The sequence below is a fragment of the Cavia porcellus genome, unplaced genomic scaffold (genome assembly GCF_034190915.1).
Source record: "Cavia porcellus strain 051 isolate PalLab524CR breed Dunkin Hartley unplaced genomic scaffold, mCavPor4.1 scaffold_14, whole genome shotgun sequence".
Classification (NCBI taxonomy): Eukaryota; Metazoa; Chordata; class Mammalia; order Rodentia; family Caviidae; genus Cavia; species Cavia porcellus.
The window spans coordinates 65,153,425-65,172,264 of record NW_026947497.1 but is presented as its reverse complement, the minus strand read 5'-3'; the positions used below and the strand labels follow the sequence as shown (position 1 = coordinate 65,172,264).

General features: G+C 47.4%; 1 protein-coding gene across 3 annotated transcripts in view; it reads left to right on the top strand.

Moving 5' to 3' along the window:
• Window positions 1–13,377, top strand: part of Lamp3 (lysosomal associated membrane protein 3) — a 30,847-nt gene extending 17,470 nt beyond the window's left edge. For 2 of the 3 annotated variants that reach the window (XM_013140749.2, XM_013140747.2), the window contains 2 exons: window positions 272–442; window positions 6,000–7,024. In XM_013140749.2, the coding sequence (XP_012996203.1) occupies window positions 272–442; window positions 6,000–6,139 (311 nt within the window). In that variant the 3' untranslated portion in view covers window positions 6,140–7,024. Of the gene's footprint in view, window positions 1–271; window positions 443–5,999; window positions 7,025–11,868 lie in introns of those variants that run through there. The other variant, XM_013140748.2, reaches the window with a different exon arrangement.
• The last annotated feature ends 5,463 nt before the right edge of the window (window positions 13,378–18,840 follow it).

Here is an 18,840-nt window from a genome sequence, read left to right as displayed (position 1 = left end):
TGAAATCAGAGAAAAGTTCACTCCGTGATTAAAATACTGAACCCCATCTGCTTCAAAGTATCTCCTCCTCTAAAGGGGGCACATGTCACGGGATAGGATTGTCCTTGAGCCCCAGAAAAAGTCTTCACGCTCGGGGTGTTTTTGCCCTGAGGAGGAGGTAACAGGGCCCCTGGAAGGCCACACACGCAGGAAAAGCATTAGCGGCCCGTGGACAGCCTGGCCACCACCGGGACTCAGCAGATTCTCAGTGTGCGTCACTTTCTCTCTGCAGAGAGAGATTTCCAAGGGTTGAAAAGCGCCATGGTGATGTTTGAGACGCTGGCTGGGCACTCCTTCAAGTGTGTGAGCGAGCAGAGCATCCTGCTGTCCGCCCAGCTGCAGCTGAAGACCATGAACGTCCAGCTCCAAGCCTTCGACTGGGAAGGAGACCACTTCGGAAACGGTGAGTTCTACATTGTGTTCAGTTCAAGCCCTCCAGGACCAGGAATCCCAGGAGCTTCCTGGGTCGATATTTTCACCCAACCCTTAGGGCCAAGCTCCCCTGGGGCATTTCCTGCCACCTCAAAACCTGGCATAGACCAGGCATGGTGGCACATGCCAGTAATCCCAGCACTTAGGAGGCTGAGGCAGGAGCCTTGGCCATGAGTTCAAGACCAGCCTGGGTTACATTAGTGAGATCCTGTCTCAAGAAACCAAAAACAAGGGGCTGGGGATTTAGCTTAGCGGTGTAAGTGCCTGCCTTGCGAGCAGGCAGTCATGAGTTTGATCCCCAGTACCCATAAAAAAAAAAAAAAAATAGGCAAGAAACCAAACACAAACAAACAAACAAAAACAGGCAATTCAAGATTTCAAAATAGCTTTTTCCCCCAAAACCAACTCTGTTGGAACCCCTCTTCCCAATGATAGCCGCTCCCGCCCCCCCCGCCCCCCCAGAGTGAGTCCTCAGAGTGAGTTTTCTTTTTTTCTTTTTTTTTTTTTCTTTTTTTTTTTTATTTAAAGAAAAGGAAACGAAAAAAAAAATATAAAAAAAATACATGGAGATTAAAGAATAAAAGGGTAGAAAAATAATACTAAATTACAGACAAACAAAAGGTAATAAATTGCCAGTTGATAAGTTACAAATTGTCTTCTTCGAAATGGCTGTTTAGGTTATAGAATTAAAGTATTTAGAATGACATTCAAAAAAGTGACCCTACAAACCATTCTGCTCTATGGCCGAACAAAAGCTCCGTAATATGATTATCAGTCCCACCTATTTGTTTTACATCTCTAAGAGGATAAGGTTAACCATATCAAAACAGAACAGAACATAAAAAAAAAAAAATAAAAAACTATTTAAAGAAATACAGATTTCAAAGCAAGTCCACTGGAGATCTACCTTATCTAACTGTCTCTAGCTTCTTACAGATAGTTGTCCCTAACTTCACCCACTTTCTATACTTATTGCATATTATAGAACTAATCAAATCATTACAGGATGATGGAGTCTTTTTAGGTCCTCAAGTTCCAAATTAGGGAAGACATTTCCAACTACCATCGCATCTCTCATTCTCTTTGTGATAGCCGTCCCCATCTCTGCATATGCTGAAGTTGAGCTGAAGAAACCAGTCCAGAGTCATTTTAATCAGCAAGCAATAGGTTGCTAGAATTTATATTATAATGCTACAAAATAAGCCTCGGGTTTTTCAGGTCTCTTCCTCAGAGTATTTGTTCCTATCCTCTCTGTATTATAGGGAAAACCAATTCATAACAAGACAGCGAAACAATTTCCTAGATAAACATGCAATGGATAAGACTTACAAAACTATAATATAAATGATCTTCCGTAGCTACTATGTTTTCTCTTGTTATTTTCAATAGATTTGTCGACAACACTGGCGTATTATAGTTAAATATACTATCACCTATTTTTATAAAAACTTATCTTTGACTGCATTGTAGTATTTGAGAACTGTTACTGATTCATACCAGTATGGATATCCTTTACATCCTGTCATGCTCAGAGTAGTTTCCTCTACTTTTAGGGTTGATTCTAACACGCATACGGATTTCAAATAGGATCAGTCAAGGCCAACCAATAGTCTTATGATTCAGATACAATTAAGATCAGTCATAGTAAGACAATGTAAGTAATACAGGGTTTCAGCTTAAGTCAATAGGAAAGTAAGGATGGTTACCATGGTATAACCTGCTATTTTTGGTTCTAGAGGTCTGTGTCTTCAAATCTGATATGAGTAGACAGACCAGAACAAATTTAATTCAATCTAAATATGGCACTAGGACTACTGTGTCTTTTAAATCGTTATACACCATTAGCAATGACCTCTGCTTTTTTTTTTTTTTTTAAATATAGTTTCAGAGCTGTCTCTACCAAAGACTAGCTTACCGTCTCTGCCTCATGTCTGCTACTCCACTTTTCTGCTATAATTTGTCCACCTTATTCCCTCATTCCATGGTCTGCCCCGTACACTGAGGCCTCTCTGCCACTGTAGCTGTAATCCTGATATTTCTTCCTCTCTTTCTCTGTAATGTCCTTCAGCGCTCTCTGTAGGGTTGGATTGGTGGCCACGAACTCCCACAGTTCCTCCTTGTCTTGAAAGTATCTTATTTCTTCATTAATTTTTAGAGAGAGTTTTGATGGATATATGAGCTTAGGTTGCATATTTTTTTCCTTCAGGACTTGGAATATTTCTCCCCACTCCCTTCTTGACTTAAGAGTTTGTGTTGATAAGTCTGCCGTTATTTTGATAGATTTCCTGTTATAGGTAACCTGCATCTTTTCTCTGGCTACTTTTAATATTCTGTTTTTTTGGTGGATTTCTGGGATCTCGATTATTATATGCCTAGGCGTAGATCTGTTTTGGTTGTAGGTAGCTGGCGTTCTGTATGCTTCTTTTATCTGGATATCATTTCTTTTTGCTATACATGGGAAATTTTGCTTTAATATCTCTGTGAATATTTTTTGTATTTCATTTTTGGATGTTCCTGCTTCCTCACTCACATTCTTTATTCTTAGGTTATGCATCTTTTTATCATCTTCCAGTTTTAGAATTGCTTCTTTCTGGTTCCTTGTTATTTTTAAGAGGCTTTTTCTTTCACGTTCATAAGCCCTAAATCTCTCTTCAAGTTTCAGAAGGTTGTCTTTAGTTTCTGTCAAGGCATTTTGCCAATATTCAATGGAGTTTTTAATTTCCTGATTTTCTCTTTGGATCTGTTTCATGTATTCTAAGTTATGCTTAAATTCTTCAGATGCTTCTCTTTCTTTTCTGATTTCCTCAGTTCTTCCATCTGTGTTCTCTTGGGCAGGGCTTGTCATTTCTTTAATTAATCTCTTTATATCTTGCCTCACTTGGATCAGGAGTACATCTTTAAATTCCTCTATGAGATCATGTAAATACTTTTTAATTTCGGCTGATGCTGAGTCGAGCAATGGATGGTTACTGTGCTTGTTCTCTTCAGTGTTTAGTTCTCTTGGGTTTAATTTCTCCTGTTGAACAGCTGGAGATTTTTTTTTATTTTTATCTCTTGTCATGTTTCTGGTTTCTTTCAGACTGTCCTGGAGTTCTCTGGCCCTCTCCGAATTGCTTAGGGCCTTTCAGAAGCGTGCCGGCTTGAGTTTTTGCTGTCCTCCCCAATTTGCTGTTATCTGGGGTAGGCTGGGATGCAGGGGCGGTACAGTCTAGTCTCTAGCCTCTGTGTCAGTTAGTTCATAAATTAGGCTGTACTTTCTGGTTGTCACTGAGTTGTGACCATTCTGCATCCGCCCATTGGGCCCCAAGCAGAGGCCTGATCTAGCCCCAACAGCTCCTGCCAGTTCTCCCTGAATCAGAAGCAGCTGGGTAATGGCACAGGATTCTGCCCAGGTCCCAGCCGTTCTCTTCCAAACCTCTCTGTGATAGGAGCTCTAGAAAAGCAGATCTGCCCAAAACCAAGATGGCTCCCACTAAGTTCTCCGTGTGGAGCTGAAGCCAGCAAGCAATCAGACTCTGCCAGGACTCAAGATGTCTCCCACCAGCCCTCCCTACAGGGGGTCCTGGTGATGTCACCAAGCTGCGATTTCTGCCGCCAGGCTAATATGTCTGCACCAGATTCTGTGTTATTGATTTCCCCGTGGTGGCGGGCCAGCTGTTCTCTGGCCAAACCCAGCCGCCGCGGGGTTTTCTATACTCACCAGAGTCCGGTGCAAGTCCCCGCTCCGGGACCGCCACACACCAAGCCGTCCACTTTTCCCCACCTCGCGGCTCAGCGCTGACTGGTCAGATTTCTGTGCACCGTTTAGATTCGAAACGCCAGAGCTCTGTACATCTGCTCTGGTGCAGCGGTGCAGAACTGGCTGCTGCCTGGAGTCTCGATCTGGGTCTCAGTTTCCGCAGTCCCCAAAAGCAACTCAGCTTTTCGTGTTGGGTCCAGGAGTCTGTTCGTTGATTTAAGGGCGCGGGATTTGCAGCCTCCGGTCTCAGCACGACTTTAAATCCTCCAGCTGTACTGTCTTGGTTGATAAGAATCGCTATGGATTTGTCTGGTCCTCTCCATGCTGTCTTTTTTTTTTAGCTTTGAGTTTGAATTCTCTGGAGAGATTCTTCGCTCGATCCCCTAGCACGCCGCCATTTTCTCTCTCCTCAGAGTGAGTTTTCATTCCAACCTAACTCTTTCGGCTCTGGGTTCGGACCAATGCTGCTGGGGAGTCCTGTGGCGCAGGCCAGGGCAGGCCCAGCGCATGTTCCAAAAACCCCTTCTCTCCTGCCCAAAAGCCAGTGTTACAAAGACTTCTGCGAATCAGGAGGCTCATGAACTTCAGTTCTCAAAACAGCCCCCCTGAAAGAACTCAAACCTGTTGTAAGTGCATCTCCATCATCCAATAGGTTTAGTGGTTGAGCTCTATGTCGAATTTGGGTTCCACTACAAAATTAAAGATAGGTCTGGTGGGAAGCTGCACTGGACACAGTGGAAACCTCTCAGCAAACGAAGGGATCAGTGTTGCTTGCCATGGAGCCCTGGTTTGTAGAGGGTTTATCTGTGTCTTACAGCTTTTGAGGCACAATTTCACTAAGCCCTTGAATTGTCCAGGCTGGGCTCAAACTCGTGATCCTCCTGCCTCAGCCTCCCACAGGGTTGGGTTGTAGGCCCACATCACCCCGCCCAGTGATGAAATAAGACACACACTTGCCCACCTATCCCGTTAAGAGCTCTGTGAAGTAGAAACTGAGCAGGGTTTGGGAACAAAACCATTTAGCAGCTTCCTGGCTCCTACTAGCATTGTTCACAGACAGACATGGAAAAGGTTTATTTGTTTTTGTTTTGTGAACCCGGGGATTGAGCTCAAGGCCTTCACACTGAACTATACTCCCATGATAGATGACATTTAAATGGGCTGGAAGAACGCAAAGAATCCAGCAAGAACAAAAGCTCAACCTTGGCAGAGAGAATACCCAGCCAAACCCTCCTGCCTCTCCAATACCTCCGCGTAACACCCCCAGAGCCTGCCAGAGGTTTTTCTTTCCCTGTCCTCTTGTTTTGGAGACTGGGACTCACACTGTAGCCCAGGCTGGCCTCAAACTCAAGGTGATCCTCTTGCCTCAGCCTCCCAAGAGCTGGGATCACAGGTGTCTGCCGCCACCCCCAGCTCTCTGTTCTTTTTTTTTTTTTTTTTTTTTTTGGTTCTGTTTTTTCTCTGCCATCCGAGGAACCCTAGGCTGTCCCAAGAGCCCCTTTAAAAAGCCTCACACTTGAACAGAAAATGCTGGCTCCACTTGGGCAGGCAGGGCGCCCTCTCTGGAGCTGGAGAACTGGCTCCAGCACCTTCTGCAACCGCCCCGGCGCCTCTTGGTTGCATCTGCCTTCCTGGTCCGGCCTGGAGATCCAGCCCACAGCTCCTGGAGCCTGCAGTCCTCCCACCCCCCGCCCCGCTGTCCCTGCGGCTGCAGGGGGGCCCAGTCACTGCCTCAGTTTCCCCCCTCGTGGTCTGCACCTAATACCTGTCACTCTGGCTTCAATTACAGCCACCGAGTGCTTCAGTGACAGGAACAGGAGAGCAACACCCGTGGCCGTGGGCCTGAGCCTCGCAGCACTGCTGGTCATTTTGCTAACGGCCTTCCTGGTAGCCCGAGAGGGGCCAGGCGGAGGATACGAACGCATGTAGCACCCCAGGGATCCCCACGGCCAGACTGGGGTGTGGGAAGCTGGAGGACTCTGAGCTGCGCTCCTTAGGTGCCTGTACCCCCTCTCAAGCTAGGATGGGGGATACCTAGCTTTCCACCAAGGGCCCTGTGGGCTAGCGAGAGGGCTGCCCATGCCACTTCCTACTGTGGGAGGGCTGGGGACACCACACCAGAGGGCAAAGAGGCTGCTCCAAGAATTAGGGGCCATGCCGGTTGCTCTCCTGTTGCCCTAGCAATCAGGAGGCTGAGGCAGGAGGATCGCCACAAATTTATGGCCAACCTGGGCTATATAAGCACGTTCGAGGTCAGCCTAACTACCCATCGAGGCCCTGTCTCCAAAAACCAAAAACAGAAAGGGTACAAGGGGCAGGCCGATGAAGGGGGTGCTTGTGTGAAGGAAAAGCCAAAAAAAAAAAAACCTTGTTTACAGAGGGAACAACAGGGAAAGACCTTTCAAACTGCTCTGGGGTGAGGGCTGTGTTGCTCAGGCTGACCTTGAATGCTTGGACTCAAGTGACCCTCCTGCTTCAGCCTCTTGAATAGCTTGGACTCCATTCATGTGCCAACACCTGGCTTCCTATATATAAGGCTTTGATTGTCAGATTTTTAAAAACTAGTACTTTAGGAAAACAAATTCATGCCTAAATAGATGATCGAGTGTCTTTGGACTTCAGGATTTTATCTCAATTCTGACTGATTCAAATTATAGATGCGCTTGGTGGCCTGTGATCTTTAAAAGACACTCTATAGTGTCAAGCTGTGCTATTAGGAAAACAAAAACAGAAACTGTTCAGTGTTGCGCTTTTTCCTGTAAAGTACTGAAGGTCCCGGCAAAAGGAAGAGGCTTAATAAACATCAGTTCTTCATTCCTTCTCTTCATTCCTGTCCGCCTCCTGAAAAGGGTTTCCCCGACCGGTCCCTCTCTCCTTCACCCTTGTGAGTTTGATCTCCCCAGGGTTGTGGAAGGCTCTGTCTGTTTGTCCTTCTCTGCAAACGTTTGCCCCTGAGTTAGAAGGCAGGAGTTCCTGACTGCGGCGACAGCAGAGAATTGTTCTATCACAGTCTGGCTTCGGATATCATTCAGTTTTATACTACGCTGATGGCCCAAATGTGAAAATTGGGTTTGAGCTTGGAGAAACAGAGTATAACAGCCTTCCACAGTCCTTAGCTGATTTTTACTGATAAGAAGGGTTCTCGTTTCCTGCATTTCCCAAAGCGCCACTCTGTTTTTCTTTTGGTCTGTTTGAGACAGGGTCTCCCAACATAGTTCTGGCTGGACTTGCACTCACATTATAGCCCAGGCGGCCCTGAACTCAGCGATCCTCCTGCCTCAGCCTCCCAAGTGCTGGGATTACAGGGCTGTGCCTCCACGCCTGGCTTCCTTCCCCTCATTATGTTAAGCAGGAAGGATGTCTGTAAAGTGAGTCCTGCGTACCCACTGTTTATCTAGGAAGCAGGGTCCTTGAATTATTTTAGCTTTGTCGGCTGTCTTAGGAGGGAATGAAGGGCACAGGCAGGCTCAAGAGAGGCTGAAGAGCTGCTAAGAGCTCTGAGGGCCAGGAAATGCCCATTTCTTCCCTCCTCCGACCCCAGAACCCGGGGTGTTGATGGGAATCCTCGAGGTAAGGGCCCTTGGTCCCCAGAGTGACTCGGGCTGACTGCAAGCTTGGCCTGGGAGGGAGCCCTTCCTTCCTCCTCCCTCTCCTCCTCCTGTGCCCACCCCAGGGCCCAGATGGGCTGCAGACCTTTCTCCCACAGCAGAGGGAAACAAGAATTGAAATTCTACATCCGAGAGGCCTGGGGTGGTGGCACATGCCTGTAATCCCAGCACTCAGGAGGCTGAGGCAGGAGGATCACTGTGAGTTCAAGGCTAATGTGACTCTGCCTCAAAAAGACTTTTTTTTTTCACATCAGGAGTAGAGGGATAGTTCACATAGATTCAGTGCTCCTTTGTACCATCTCCATGATGACAGCCCGGATTCCTGTTACGTGTCCCAACACAAATTATCTGTAAAGTGAACACGAATGAACACTGTAAAACCCACAAAAGGAGAAGCTTCATTTGCATGAGCAGCAAATAAACACCAGAGATGTCAGCTCCTCACGGTGCTGCCTGCTCTCCACGGGGCTGCCCAGGAGCCTACAAGGGGAAAGTGTTCCCGCTCCCACAGCTGGGGCACACAGGGTTCCCCTCTCCAGCCCTTCCTTTCTCAGCTGCCCTTCCTTTCCTAACCCGGGTCAGGGAAAACAGTTCAGGAGACCAGCACAAGGGAACCCAGGGCTGATGGAAGTAGACTGGGGAATTCACTCCAAACCAGAGGCTACTTCAAGCTGTGGTGACTTCCCGGGCTCAAAAAAAGATAGGCTGCCTGGGGTGGTAGGGCACGCCTGTAACCCCAGCACTCAGGAGGCTGAGGCAGGAAGATCACTGGTAGTTCAAGACCAGCCAGGGTTACACAGTGAGACCCCATCTCAAAAGAACAAAATGAAACAAACAAAACAAAAAATTAACAAGCAATATTCACCTTCAGGAATATAAGAGTAACAGTTAAAAAATAAAAAGACTGATGCTGATATTTTATTCAGAAAAATGTCTATTTTTTGTTTTTTTGAAACACCCTAAGCTTACTGTGTAGCCCAAACTGGCCTGAGTGCTCCTCCTGCCTCAGCCTCCTAAGTGCTAGGATTACAGGTGTGCACCACCAGACCCATACAAACATAAACAGTAAAATGTACTAAACAGTTGTGGGCCCAGGAATGCAAACACATCTTGTCATATATGAAATTATATTTAGACCTGGTTATTCTTAGGAGATTATTTACAAAAGCAAAAGGCTGGGGGGTAAGGATTCCTTAGCTGGGCACAGAATAAAAGACCAATACACTCCCCAGTAGAATGCTCTATAGCTTTAAGAAAGAATGAGGGAGCTGGGTGTGGAGGTGCACACACCTGTAACCCCAAGCATACGAGGCTGAAGCAGGAAGATCAAAACTTCCAGCCTCGCTTCGGAAATTTAGCAATTTAGCAGTCTCAAAATAAAAAGGGATGTAGCTCAGTGTGGAGGCTCAGTCACCAGCGCTACCAAAAGTAAACAAAAAATTAATAAATAAAATCAAAAAGTTGAGTACACATATGTATTTACGTATGTGTAAGAAAGATACCCAAAATTCATTGTAAAATCAAAAAGCATAGTAAAAAGAGATATAAGCATAGTGCACAGTACTGAGGAAAGGGGGAGATAAAATATTTCTTCATTTGTGCTTATATTATAAAAGAAAATGAGGGCTGGGGATTTAGCTCAGCGGCATAAGCACCCTACTTGCAAGTGTGTGGTCATGAGTTTGATCCCCGGTACCAATTAAAAAAAAATCAAAAGAAACATGAGAAATATATTTTCAAAACTAAGAAAAGTATTTGTCTAGTGGGGGAGGGGGAAATCAGAAGACAGAACAGAGGGAAAAACAAGACTTCTCCATGGACAATCTCTTGTGTTATTTCACCTATTGTTACGAAGTGCAGGCTGACCTCAAACACAGTGATCCTCCTGCCTCAGCCTGACTCTAACTTTTTAAATTATCTGATCTTCAAATGCATTTGTGAGACCTGCAGGACTGGCGGGATGCTGTGAGGCTGGGCAGTGCTAAAAATCAGTGAGGCAGCGATTTAAACGTTAGAGCTGGAGAGAGGTGGGAGCGAACCTCTAGTGCTGAGTGCTGTCAGCAGATGTTTACACTGGAAACGATAGAAAACACATGGTCTAGTCCACTTCATACCCTCTCAGTGCAATTCACAGCCACTTACTGCGTTTTTCATAATCTTTTTATGACACAATCCTTCCTGTGACAAATATTGACAGACAGTAATCCCTCCTGTTTCATCTTAGTTTTTTCCTTCTAGAAAATTCAAGTAAATTCAAAATCAGCAGCTTTAATAAAATAGCACTTCGGGAGGCTGAGGCAGGAGGATCATGGTGATCTCAAGACCAGCCTGGGTTACACAGTGAACTCAAGGCCAGCCTGAACTGCGCAGTGAGACCCTATCTCAAAAATACCAAAAACAAACAAACAAACAAAAGGCTAAGGATTTAGCTCAGCAGCACAAGGGCCTCCTTGGCAAGCATGAGGTCATGAGTTCAATCCCTAGTGCCCCCTCCAAAATAGCACTTGTTTCATCTTATTTTTTTAATGATTCTATCGTGTTTGTGTGTGTGTGTGTGTGTGTGTGTGTGTGTGTGTGTGTGTGTGTGTGAAGCGTTACAGCTTCTACTTTTTTGCCATTCAGGTTGTTTTTCATTAAGTTTATTGGTACAATTTAGACACATACTGTGATCACATTCCTCGTAGGGAGTTTGCACCTGTGCGTGATATAACCTGATTCTTTTTTTCCTGTTCCCATCTCCTCCCATCAACTCCACTTCCCTTATGTACAGAAGCTTTAGTTCCTATTTTTCCTTTTCTCTCTTTTTTTTTTTTTTTTTTTTGTCTTTTTCCTTTTTATTGGTACCAGGGATCGAACTCACGACTGCCTACTTGCAGGGCAGGCGCTGATGCCGCTGAGCTAAATCTCTAGCCCCCTTTTCCCCTTTTTTTCTGTTCCCTTCCTTCCTCTCCATCCCGTTCCCCTTCCCATTTGAACATTTTCTTTACATTTCACAATATCTGTTACACATTTCAGTCTTCATTTACACTTTCAGTTTTTCACACCAGAGAGACACACAGTGTTTACACGGGATTTATTTTACTGAGGAGCACGGTCTCAGGGTGCATCCATGCAGGCAGCAATGTCTCAAGCGTCTCCTTCTTTATGGCAGAGTAGTACTCCACTGTATGAAAACCCACTCTTCTTTATCCATTCATTATGATCTGATCCTGACTTCATAAAAAGACTATTGATTTTTCTACTCATCACCTATCCTTATAGTTTTAAAGCAAGATGTCTGTGTTAGCAGTGGCACTGTCTGGGTAGATGAGTGGTTTTTATTTTTTATCTGTTCTTTCCTCAATTCTTGTAACTCGTTATAGGCAGCAGGTCATTTATTGACATAGCATGATTTTTCTTTCAACATGCAGGTGAGAACACACACACCCACTCTGGCCTGAAGAGGCTTTCCATGATTTACCCAGAGTGTAGTGGTTAGACAACTTCTGCTCTGCATTTTAAAAATATTTTGACAATGCTAAATTTAATAGTTTAATGAAACAAAGGTAGAAAGTAAAAGTTGCCTTCTGCCCCATTCCAAGACTTTTTCCAGTTTCTGGGTACATGTCAGGCTTGTACGGTCACAGCTCTTAGGGAACCTCTACTCCACTGTGCTGACGTCATCTTTCTGGGGGCGGAGAGGAGCAGACACTTGAACCCAGGACCTTATGTATGCTAGACACACACTACCACACTCTTTTGTTGTTGATCTTTCCTTTTGTTTTGGGGGAAGTGGTTTTTTTGAGGTAGGGGCTCCTGTACTTCAGGCTGCCCCTGAACTCATCACGTAGCCCGGGCTGGCCTCCAACTTGTAGCAGTCCTCCTGCCTCGGCCTCCCGAGTGTTGGGATCACAGGCGTGTGCCACCGCGCCCCGCTTTGTCATAGCTAGCTGATGCTGCGACTAACAATCAGGACCAGACTTGTTCAGCCCCAAAGCTCAGCTCTGTCCACACTGCTGCCAGCTCACCTGCTGTCTCCCCGACCAAACTGCGGTTTGTTTTCTCTCTTAGTGGATGAGTGCTCCTCCGACTACACAGTTGTGCTCCCGGTGATCGGTGTCATCCTGGTCGCCCTCTGCCTCCTGGGTCTGTGTGTTTGTGTGACCCGCCTGAGACGCCGGTCGGCCGGGTACCAGCGGATCTGATTGGTGCCTGGGGAGATGGAAACGGAAAGTCCTTTGCCGTTTCCAAGGTGCTGAGGTCAAAGCTCAGCATGGACAGAAACCCCTGTGCTCTACGGACCCCACTGTACTGAGTGCATGATAGAAATCAATTTCTAAATCTTTTTGCTAATCGAGGAAAGGCCGTGAATGTTTAAAAAGAGTATTTTCTCATTTCCTTCGGAATATTTTAACCACGCATGGGCAACGCTGGAGAAGCGCCTGGTGAGCGAGCCCTGTGTAAAGTGACCTCCGCCTCCAAGCCACAAACCAGAACCCCAGCGAGACTCCACCCTACCTGTTCCTTCCCATCACTAAAATGCCTCCGCATCCTCCACCCTGGACTTTCTGCGCTGTCGCCACCGTGTTTACTGATGTACCCGGGTTAGACGAGCACTGTGCCACTGAGCTGCCCCGCCCCAGCCTTTTTTATCTTTCTGAGACAGAGCTGAGACTAAGTCACCCAGGCTGGCCTCAAACTTGCTTCAGCCTTGCAAGTACTAAGGCTACAGGTGCACAGCACCCTGCCCGGCTTGTCTGGCTCCTACTGGAAAGCCACCAAGAGGAACAAACCAGCTCCATCTTGATGATTCCTGCTCCAGAAACACCAAGAACCAAGCACCGTGGAATCCAGTGAGCACGCATTGATGATCACGGGCCTCAGTTACAGAATCTGGGGTCCGACTCTAGGCCAAGCGAGTTGCTTCCACCTCGTTTAATCCTTACAATGTGCAGAAGAGTAAACCCAAGGGACCTGGGTCACCTAAGTGCCACCCACCTTACAGGCGACAGAGTCGGAATTAGAACTCACGTTGGCCTGGTTCTGAGGTCTTTGACCTCTTCTTACACCGAGATCCCCGAGAACACTGGTTTAACTCCTGCCTAGCATCTCCGCCAGCGAGAGAAACGGCCTGGGTTTAATGAGCTACCCGCTCCTTTGATGGTGGCCGAGGGGCTCTACCAACATCAGCCTCTCATTAATGTTTTTTTTTTTTTTTCTCTCTCTCTCATTAATGTTTTAAAAGAGGAAAGGAATTAGGAAGGCCACACCTTAACCCACCTCCCTTTCTTCAGTGGAGAGCGCCCTCTTGTGGTCACTTGCTGCTTCTGCTCTTCAGAGTTCGTGACCTGTTGTTCGTTCCGCTGGGTTTTTTTTCCCCCTGTAGAAAGAACCCAAGTCTGGCTGCCAGCTGCAAATCCCACACCCCTGGGGGACCGCTCAAGCTGACCGCGGGGGCATCTCGATTTCCCGGAGTTGTTCTCTGATAAGTCACTAGGGACGGTAGGGCCCCGACTTCGGTCCTGGTAGATATGGAATGGAATTAAAATGTTCCATAATAAAATTTATTTGAGAGATTCACTCATGTCATTTGGGTTTTTTTTTTTTAAATACTTCATTTCTTTGTGCTACATAAAATTTGCTCTCCAGTATTCTTTATGGCAGGTCTTTATATGCAGGTTGATGCTTGAATCAACAAATTAAATCATTTTTCATGAATTTCTTTTATTCTATGCTCCATTACCCATATTATTTCTAGGTAGGAAGATGCCAGGAAGAAACTGAATTCCTAAAATAAACCACATTAAAGGCACAGGTTAAATCTCTCTCTCTCTCTCTCTCTCTCTCTCTCTCTCTCTCTCTCTCTCTCTGAGACAAGCTCAGGCTGGTCTTGAGCTCACTGTGTAGTCCAGGCTGACCTTGAACTCGGGATCCTCCTGCCTCAGCCTTCCAAATGCTGGGATTACATGTGTGCCCCGTCACACTCATTTTAAATCCAACTTTTTATTCCAGACACACCAAGCTTATTACTCTTCTGGGGGAGGGTCTTTTCAAGACAGGATCTCACTATGCAGTTAAGGCTGGTTCTGAGCTCAGTTTATAGCCCAGCATGGTCTCAAACTTGCAACAATCCTCCTGCCTCAGCCTCCTGGGTGCTAGAAAGCACTTTACTCTTTTTTTTTTTTTTTAATCGGTACCAGGGATCGAACTCACGACTGCCTGCTTGCAAGGCAGGCGCTTATGCCGCTGAGCTAAATCCCCAGCCCCTAAAAGCATCTTACTCTTATGGCAGAGCTGTCCATTCACACTGCCACCACGATGAAAGCTACCACTTACTCAGAGCAAGGGAGGCCTTTCCCGAAAACAGTGCTGCTTCGACTTTGGACCTCCACAGCTGGCTGCATTTGGGGAGGCCCAGTAAGAGTAAGCAGGCCCAGGTGCCTTACACACCCACACGAAAAGAGCCTCCCAGGAGCCACATTTCCAACCAGACAAGCTGGGGTTCTTGGACGAGCCAGCACTGTGCATGTGTGACCCAGCAATGACACCCACAGCCAGGTGGGCCTTCCCATTATCCACACCCAGAACTGTGCCAAACCGCTTAGCGGACTCATTTAGCATTCCTGCACCCTTAATCCCAACATCGAACACCCTAGATCCAGCCACCTCCAAAAAACCCTGCCCATGACTGCATGAGGCTTTGGGGATCATCTGGACATAGCCATCACAGCAAGGAATGGGAAAAGGAGCCAGAAGGGATATTTCTCAGCTCTATAGCCAGGAATGGCTGCTGGGCAGTGACCACACCTTTCTCCAGAGCACAAGGGTCAGACTCCGCCCAAGGAGGCCACCACGCACTTCCCACCTAAGCATCAGTGCCCAAGTCTCAGGTGGCTTGACGTCTTTCAGCATCCTATGACGGCAGGTGGTGGGCTCAGGTAATAACCAAGTGGACTGTTAAAAGTAGGAATTGTGGGGTTGAAGAGGGTACACACTAATTTAAGTTTATGAACGGATGCCCCTTAAGAAAAGCTACAAGTATCCAGGATGGTGGTGCATACCTGGAATCCCAGCACTCTAGAGGCTGAGACAGGAGGATCTCTGTGAGTTTGCAGCAATGTAGTGAGTTCAAGTCCAGCCTGAACTGCTTAACAAGAACCTGTCTCAAGAAAAACAAAAGAAATAAAGGAAAAACTACAAGCAATGAGGGGATAAACATTTTCATGAAAATGTCAGAATGTCTCTTGACAAAATGTCTCCTGAATTAGCCTGAAACTGATTAAAACATTTGGCTCCCTTCAAAGAAATAAGAGGATGTCTTCTACCTCAGCCAGAGGCTAGACAGGGACAGAGAAGGCATGGAGGGCGCACAAAGGGCAGCACAGAGGGGCAGGGAGTCCCAAGCCGGGCAAGGGGGCCCCACCTTACCGGAGCTCCATGCCACAGGGGAGGATGATTCCAAGGCCGGGCCCCTTGGGCACAGGGTGGGACAGAGATAAAGGTGCCAGAGAAAGGCCTACAGCTGTCTGTCCCTACCCAGCTCCATCTGTTCGCCCACAGGAACTCAGGGCTAGAGATCTTCACAGGATGCGCGAGAAAGACATGAATGCAGTCAAACATGAATGGCGGAGCAGGCCAACCTCCGGCCGGGTCATCACTGGGCTCTAGCGGGTCTACTTGAAGGTGACCTCCGTTAGCCCACAGGGTGTGGGGGTCTCTTCACTGAAGGGATGTCATGGACACATTTTTGGTTTTTTAAGGCAGGGTAGGCTCTCACTACATAGCCCAGGCTGGCCTATAACTGACAGCGATCCTCCTACCTCAGCCTCAGGGGAAAGGTATGTAAGTCCAGCTACCTTACACACCTCTCAACATGGCCCCAGCCACACCGCACAGCACACATCCATGTGGGCCTACAGGTTCCCTGCAGCCTAGTGCAAGACCTGGGACATAGTTCCTGGCGGGGGGGGGGGGGGGTGAGGTGGCTCCGCATCCTCCCAAGTGACCTTGCGGAGATGGTGACTGTGGTGACCACTGCCCTGCTTAGGTATAATGCAGGCCTCCACAGTCGCCTTGGGGAACAGACTCCCTGCTGGTATCACACCTCTTAGGGCCTCCACACGCAGGGGGAGTCCTAGCCTCCGATCCCACACGTGCCACTCCATGAAGGTGGCATCTCCTGGGGAGTGGGCCTATGCATGTCTTCCCTGGAGACCAGGGCCACTCCGAAGACTGGCTGTCTGGTTTTCCATCTGGGCCTGGCTTTCCCAGCGCTGGCTCATAATCACTCAATTTCCATTCCCATTGACTCCTTCCCCCAGGGGCCTCACTGTCCCATCAAATCAGTGTCATCTTCACATCCCCTGCAAGAAGACAAGTGAGCCATGATTTCTCTGGGGTGGGCGGCAGCAGCTCGGGGTGGCTGACCATTCCCCTGTAACCTGGGCATCCGAGCTCCCACCCAGCTGTCCAGGTGCAGGGGACGCTTGGGGCCCCACCAGGGGAGCCTTTGCAAAGGCTTCAGAGATGCCCATCTGACCTAGCCAGACAGAGAACAGGGACCAGCAGGACCATCAGAGATCACCTAACCCAGATGGGTGTCCTAGGGGATTGAGGCCAGGGCCATGCGCCTGTGAGCTAGGCACCACTCTAGGAATAAGCGCCCTTGGGCTGTAATTCTTCCAGTTCACTACTAAGGAACCCAAGCCTTCCAGAGGCCTGCAAAAGCAGAAGCATCTGGTTCAAGACCGTGCACGTGTGTGAGGGCAGAGGGGAAACACAAGTTAGGGTCTCATCCTCCCACTTCCGATTTACTATGGTTCCTCCTCCACAGGAACAGGGCCTGAGCTGTAGTCGGTGAGGTTTGGGCTTAGTAGTGTCCTCTATCACCTGACTTCCGAGCCTTTTTTTTGTACCAGGAATTGAACTCACAACCTTGTACTTGCCAGGCAGGCACTTATGCCATTGAGCTACATCCCCAGCCCACTTTTTTTTTTCTCCTTTTTTGAGGCAAGGCCTCACTGTATAGCGCAAACTGACCTTGACCTCACAGTGACCCTCCTGCCTCAGCCTCTCAAGTGCTGAGGGTGCAGGTACTCACCACCAGGCCCAATTTAGCCTCCTGCTTTCCCCAGCATCAGCATCAACATCAAAAGGCATGCAGCCAATCACCCCTACTCCAGGATAAGCACCACCCTAGAGTAAAGGCAGGAGTTGGTGGCTGGCGGACACACACACACACACACACACACACACACACACACACCTATAATCCCAGCACTTGGGTGGCTAAGGCAGGAGGCACTGTGAGTCCAAGGCCATCTGGGACTACATAGTGAGACTCCATCTCAAAAGAACTAATATTTAGGAAGAAAAAAGACCCCCTCCCAAATTTAAAGACCCAATCCAGAAATGGACATCTAAGATGAACACACACTTCTCAGATGAAGTAGAAATGGCAAATCAGTCTATGAGAAAATATTCAACATTATTCATCACTTGAGAGATGCAAATTCAGACAATGCTGTGATTCCACCTCACCCCAGAAAGAATGGCTGTCATCAAGAATCAACCAATAACAAGTGCTAAAGGGGCTGTGGGGGAAAATGCTTCTCTGTTCTTGGTGGGAGAGTAGACTGGTGCAACCACTGTGGAAATCAGTGTTTGGAGATGCCTCAAAAAATTACGACTCCAGTTCTCTCTCTTTTTTTTTAAAGGGGGTAAAATTAAACACAAAAACAGAACAAAATAGGACATAAGAAAGCAATGTAAGAGATATAAGTTTCAAAGCTAGACGACCTGAGATCTGCACTATCATATTGTCTCTTTTTTTTTTTTTTTTTTTTTTTTTGTCTTTTTGAGACAGAGTCTCACTGTGCAGTTCAGGCTGACCTTGAGCTCACTTTGTAGCCTAAGCTGGTCTCGAACTCGCAACAATCCTCCTGCCTCAGTCTCCCAAGTGCTGGGATTACAGGTGTGAGCCACCACACCCGGCTATCATATTGTCTCTTGTTTTCTTCCAAATAGTTGTCCATGTCTTTGCATACAGAGATTTCACACAAAACAACCTGGTATAAAACTGAATGAGGAAGGTGTTTTAGGTCTTCAAAACCAGACATCAGGGAAGTCACTAATGGGTGTAATAAGAGTCTCTTGTTCTCTTCAAAATAGCTGTCCATACTTTCATGTATATTGAAATTCAACAAAACAAAACAGGCAGGGGGGGAGGGGTTGCTTGGTTTCCCAGAACCCCAGGTCCCAGTAAAGCCAGTGATTCCCGTCCTGGGCCGCACGCTCACAGCAGCTCAGGACTACAGTTCTCATTTGACCCAGCTACTACCATTCTGGGTATCTTCCCAAAAGAATTAAAAACAGTGTCCCACAGTGATAGATGTGCACCTACATTTATAGCAGCACAGCTGTAATAGCTAACTCTTGGAAACAGCTCAAATGCCCATCAATCAATGAGTGGATTACAAAAATGTGGGGTTTTTTAATACACTGGAGTACTACTCAGCCATAAAGAAGGAGAGGCGTAAGCCGGATGTGGTGGCTCACGCCTGTAATTCCAGCACTTGGGAGGCTGAGGCAGGAGGATTGTTGCGAGTTCGAGACCAGCCTAGGCTACAAAGTGAGCTCAAGGCCTGCCTGAACTGCATAGCAAGACCCTGTTTCAAAAAGACCAAAAAAAAAAAAAAAAGGCCGGAGACGGTATGACGCACCTCTCAGGGGTACGAATGAAACTGTGTTTAACCCAGAGACCAACCTGTCTCATCTGGGAGACGAGCTCCGCTGCTCTGCTGTCCAAGCAGCACCCCCATCACAAACTCAGCCCCAACAAGAAATTAGAGGGACACAGCTCAACGAGAGGAGGACACTTCATTTGTACAGAGCAGAAGAAAAAGGGAGAGAGGAATAAATAGATAGCTTCACTGATGAGAAAGAATCAGGGTGGGGCTCCGGAAAGATGGGGGCCCCCGAGGCCCTGTGTCCCCGGCTGCCTCCCTGGGGGTCAGGGCCCTTCTCCCACCCGGACCTCGCCCT